This window comes from Chenopodium quinoa, unplaced genomic scaffold (genome assembly GCF_001683475.1).
Source record: "Chenopodium quinoa cultivar QQ74 unplaced genomic scaffold, ASM168347v1, whole genome shotgun sequence".
NCBI classification, from domain to species: Eukaryota; Viridiplantae; Streptophyta; class Magnoliopsida; order Caryophyllales; family Amaranthaceae; genus Chenopodium; species Chenopodium quinoa.
Window position 1 is genome coordinate 1,541,235 of NW_018744240.1, and position 5,103 is coordinate 1,546,337.

General features: G+C 32.9%; 1 protein-coding gene across 1 annotated transcript; it reads right to left on the reverse strand.

Moving 5' to 3' along the window:
* Nucleotides 1–4,086: 4,086 nt before the first annotated feature.
* LOC110694810 lies at nt 4,087–4,705 on the reverse strand. Its single transcript, XM_021871975.1, has 2 exons — nt 4,376–4,705; nt 4,087–4,286 (listed from the first exon to the last, which is right to left on the reverse strand). The coding sequence occupies exons 1-2, from the start codon at nt 4,633–4,635 to the stop codon at nt 4,094–4,096; spliced, it is 453 nt and encodes a 150-aa protein (XP_021727667.1). The 5' UTR covers nt 4,636–4,705; the 3' UTR covers nt 4,087–4,093.
* Between the last annotated feature and the right edge of the window lie 398 nt (nt 4,706–5,103).

A 5,103-nucleotide genomic window follows, 5' to 3' on the forward strand; every position in this document is an offset into this window, starting at 1 on the left:
TTTTAAAACTAAGTTCCTTTAAACATAATAAATATTTTCAAACCATTCAAATCATGATATTAAAATCAATCGTTCAAAAATAAATTTATTAAAACAAATATTAAAATCAATTCCTCCAACCATACTTTATTTCATAAATCATAATTCAAATCAATTTAATTCAATCACCAATAAAATGATATAAAACATGCTTTCAAACCAATCACTTTCGAAGGTATCTAGCCACCTGAACTTACCTTGATTCCGAATCTCAATCAAACACTTCGCACTTTCAAAGTTCAACACAAATACACCTTGCAATTAACATAACCATAAGGTTATCACAACATCTTTAGACATAAATCCAAATCTAATGTGCATGGACTATAAAACTCTCTTAAAAATAATACTTTAATATAAAATTATAGCTTTGAAATAGGTATTTATATTTTAGAAAACTAACCATGAAGAAAATAAAGGAATAGGATTAAAGAGAATTGGATTTGCGTTGGAAAGAATAGGCACAACTTGCAGAGGCCATAACTCCTTCAATATAACTCCGAATTGGGTGATTCTTGAGCTTAACCTCAAGGATTTTTCGAGAGGAACAATTTTTTGTAAAATAGAAAAACCCCAAAACTGATCAAAAGTACCTGAAAATTGGCTCCAAAGATATACCGACTGATTTTCTTTTAGAAACGAGGAGAAGAAAAGTAGGAAAGGGTTGAGGGAAAAGAAGAGTAAGAGATAAGAAGAGAATTGAGTTTTTGGTGTGAAGAATATGAGAGGTATGAGAAGGTATTTATAGGCTAGCTCATTCAAGAATTATGGTAGGAGAATGTATTAAAAATTATGGTAAATTGTTTAAGGAAATTACTTGGAGAAGAGAGCTAAAGAATTATGGAAGTCTAGGTTATGGTGATTAAGTAATGAAGAAATAACGTAAGTATGTAGTCATGAAATATTAAATGGTAAATGGCTTTGCTTGGGGACTAATCAAGAATGGTTTAAGGTAGGGAAATAAGATGATCAAATATTTAGGAGATGGAAAATAAGAATTAAGCTAGGAAAATAATAGAATTGAGGAAGATAATTAAAATAAAAAAAATTACCAAAATAATTTTTCTCAAAATACAATATGGTGGGCGAAAATTTGAGCTTTCCTAAGCTCATATTTTCGGACCTCCCTCTAAATATTTAGGCAATTATTTTGCTAGTTTTTAAGGGATAAAAATGATTGTGTAAATAATATATTTTGTATAAAATAATTAATTAGAAAAATACCAATTATTCACTTATTAATTTAACTAAGAAAATAAAATTTTCTACACTAGAAAAATCCGAAAATCCTAACTAATTAATTAGGAAAATTCGGCGCTTTTAAATTAAATTTTGCTTGATTAAAATATCCAAAATATATATAAATAATCCAGTTTTTAAAATAAATAAATGGATAATTCAAAATCCAAAAATAATTAAGTTTTAAAATACTTTTGGCGCCAAAATTCAAATATCATTTTGGCTCCAAAATTCAAATAGTAAAATAAATTACTAAAATGCCCTTTTTAGAAAATAATTAATTAATTAATTAATTAGAAAATACATTTCAAAAATACGGGATATTACAAAGTATTTTAATTTATTAACAAAAATAATAGAGAATTGGTGAAAATAAATTTTAATCATGAAAAGTAATTTTTGTTTTGGTGAAAATACTTTTAGTTCTATAAAAATAATTTCAGTTCAATAAAATATATTTCAATTCAGTATGTTTCACTACACGAAAAGAGGAAATTGGCAACAGTTCAAACCAAAGGCAACGGTTTTGAACCGTTGAGTATTTGAGGGTTGCCAAATCCCAAATAAATTGGCAACGGTTCAAAACCGTTGCCAACTCAACCAATTGGCAACGGTTAACCGTTGCCATTAACCATGCCTCCTTTTTTTTTTGTTAATTGGCAACGGTTAACCGTTGCCAATTGCTTGAGTTGGCAACGGTTAACCGTTGCCAAAGCCAATGGCGCACTTTTTTTTTTTTTAAAAAAACATTGGCAACGGTTAACCGTTGCCAATGACCTGTATTGGTTTTTTTTTTTGGCTGCACTAATATTGACCTTTTTTTGTTGTTTTTTTTTTTGGCTGCATTAATATTGACCTTTTTTTTTTGCTGCAATATTATTATTAATAATAATTATTATTATTATTATATTAATAATAATTATTATTATATTAATAATAATAATAATTATTAATATTATAATAGTAATAATAATAATAATAATACTTATTATTATTATATATGATAATAGTAACAATAATTAGTAACATTAATAACAAAACATAAATAATTAATAATAACAATCGCAAGAGATGATATAAATTAGAAAAATGTTTCATGTATAGTACATAATTAATAAGCTAAGCCTAGGATTGATGAAGAGATGATATAGTACAAAAATGTATGACTATATTTACAAATTAAATGTGATGTAGGTCGCCAACATCTCCCGAATTACATGGAGTTCCTCGCTCGTGTATGGAAGTCCCGTTTGCCCCTTGCAAAACTTAGAATACACAAAACGTGAGTTAGTAGAAGTGAAATAATAATAATTGGGGTTAGTTATAGGTGACTAATACTTGAGATTACAAGAAAAGAGCAAGTAAGAGGTTTTGGGATGCAATTTCAACCAAAATGGCTCAAGTAAGGCCATTTTGGCTACTAGGATGCCTATTTTCTATATTTCTTGACTATTGAACTCATAACTAGTTAAAACATGTCATTATCACTTAGTTATAGGTGACTAATGCTTGAGATTACAAGAAAAGAGCAAGTAAGTGGTTTTGGGACGCAATTTCAAGCAAAATGGCTCAAGTAAGGCCATTTTGGCTACTAGGATGCCTATTTTCTATATTTATTGTCTATTGAACTCATAACTAGTTAAAACATGTCATTATCACTTAGTTATAGGTGAATAATGCTTGATATTACAAGAAAAGAGCAAGTAAGAGGTTATGGGACGCAATTTCAACCAAAATGGCTCAAGTAAGGCCATTTTGGCTACTAGGATGCCTATTTTCTATATTTCTTGTCTATTGAACTCATAACTAGTTAAAAAATGTCATTATCACTTAGTTATAGGTGACTAATGCTTGATATTACAAGAAAAGAGCAAGTAAGAGGTTATGGGACGCAATTTCAACCAAAATGGCTCAAGTAAGGCCATTTTGGCTACTAGGATGCCTATTTTCTACAATTCATGTCTATTGAACTCATAACTAGTTAAAACATGTCATTATCACTTAGTTATAGGTGACTAATGCTTGAGATTACAAGAAAAGAGCAAGTAAGTGATTTTGGGACGCAATTTCAAGCAAAATGGCTCAAGTAAGGCCATTTTGGCTACTAGGATGCCTATTTTCTATATTTCTTGTCTATTGAACTCATAACTAGTTAAAACATGTCATTATCACTTAGTTAAATGTGACTAATGCTTGATATTACATGAAAAGAGCAAGTAAGTGGTTTTGGGACGCAATTTCAACCAAAATGGCATACCTCTTCAAGCTGACGTGTGTCTGTACAATGACTCATCACTATGTCATACATGAATCTCATCACGTATAGGCCACAGTCAACTCCGTTTTCCTGTTGTGCGCACTAGCATGAGGAACAAAGCACATGAATCAAAATGCATAGAAAATAAGCAACATCTTAAGCATTGTAAAGTAAGAAAATCACAACATCATGGGTGAATTACCTTGGGTGCTTTCCATGTAGGACCTCGAGGAGATCGAGGATTTATCTTCTTCATGGTACTACAAAAAATCAAAGTAATAACTTCAAATTTGACTAGTATAATCAATACATATGAGTTAAGATATGAAAAATGAATAATCAGAAGTGAAACAAACTAGATGCTTACTTTTGCAGTATGGACCTCACGAGGCGCTTTCTTACTTGAGGTAACCGAGCAGAATCAAAGTAGAAGATTGTGTTACTGGAAACACAAATCACAAGTAGGGTCCAATGATAACTACACACGAGACAAACAAATCAATAGTTAGCCTATTACAACAAATAAACTGGGAAAACAAACGAACTTGACTAGCATAATCAGACGTACTCCTCATAGTATGGGACGAATATGAACTTGTCTCCCGCACTCACTGATTGCCTGATACCCCGTTCAGCATAGTACAACACATCAGCGGAGTTGCCTAAGATTCTAGCAGTGGACATCTGCTCAGGGCACAACCACCCAACTTGACAAGGAGATTCAAGCTCCCATATTTGCTCCTGGAGTGCTCTGCATGCATGATATCACAACGTTAATCGAAAACCAAACGACAAACACCACTAAACTGAATAATATAAATTGAGTATCAGTTGAATTACCTCATGGATATTTGAATGGGGGAAATGTTAAGCATTGCACCACTTAGAAATTCCTTCACATCTTCTTTGAATAGCCATGCCGTTGCATCATCATCGTAGTGGAACATTTCCTTAGGAAGTTGGATTTGGATGGGGTTGTCATTAGGCAACACGCAAACACGGTTGTGCAAATAAGCTAACTCCTGAGATAGCGATTGAAGCACCGTGTCTTCAACTAATGGAGTAGCTTGCGTAGCTGAACATCGTGAAGGGCTCTTCATCGACGCTTTTCCACTCACCGAGCCATGTTCACTCCTGTTCTTTGGCCCCTCCACCCTCTTCTTTGGAGTTTGGCTTTTCTTCGATGGCTAATAAGACAAATCATATAAATAGGTAGCAAAGATTTCCATCCAATTCTTGGGAAGAAAAGATTAAATCGTGAAATCTAAATCTTAATTACCTGGTTCATCAACCGTATCCAAGCAGTTGGCCATTGCACAAAACTACCTTTTGCTGCCCAGAGTGTAGTGAACTCATCCTCCTCCACGGGCACAGGTATTAAGATCTCCTCGAACCCGGGAACCACAGAATGGATCCCAACAGAATAATGCTCGGGCAGAAGAGGTCGAAGATGGACCGTGCCTTGTTCGGCCGGTTGTGCACTACCATAGGCAACAACTTTCAAAGGTCCATCATATGATTCCCCCGGGTGAAGAAGTTCACAACGGGTCTCTTCCTGCACCAATTAG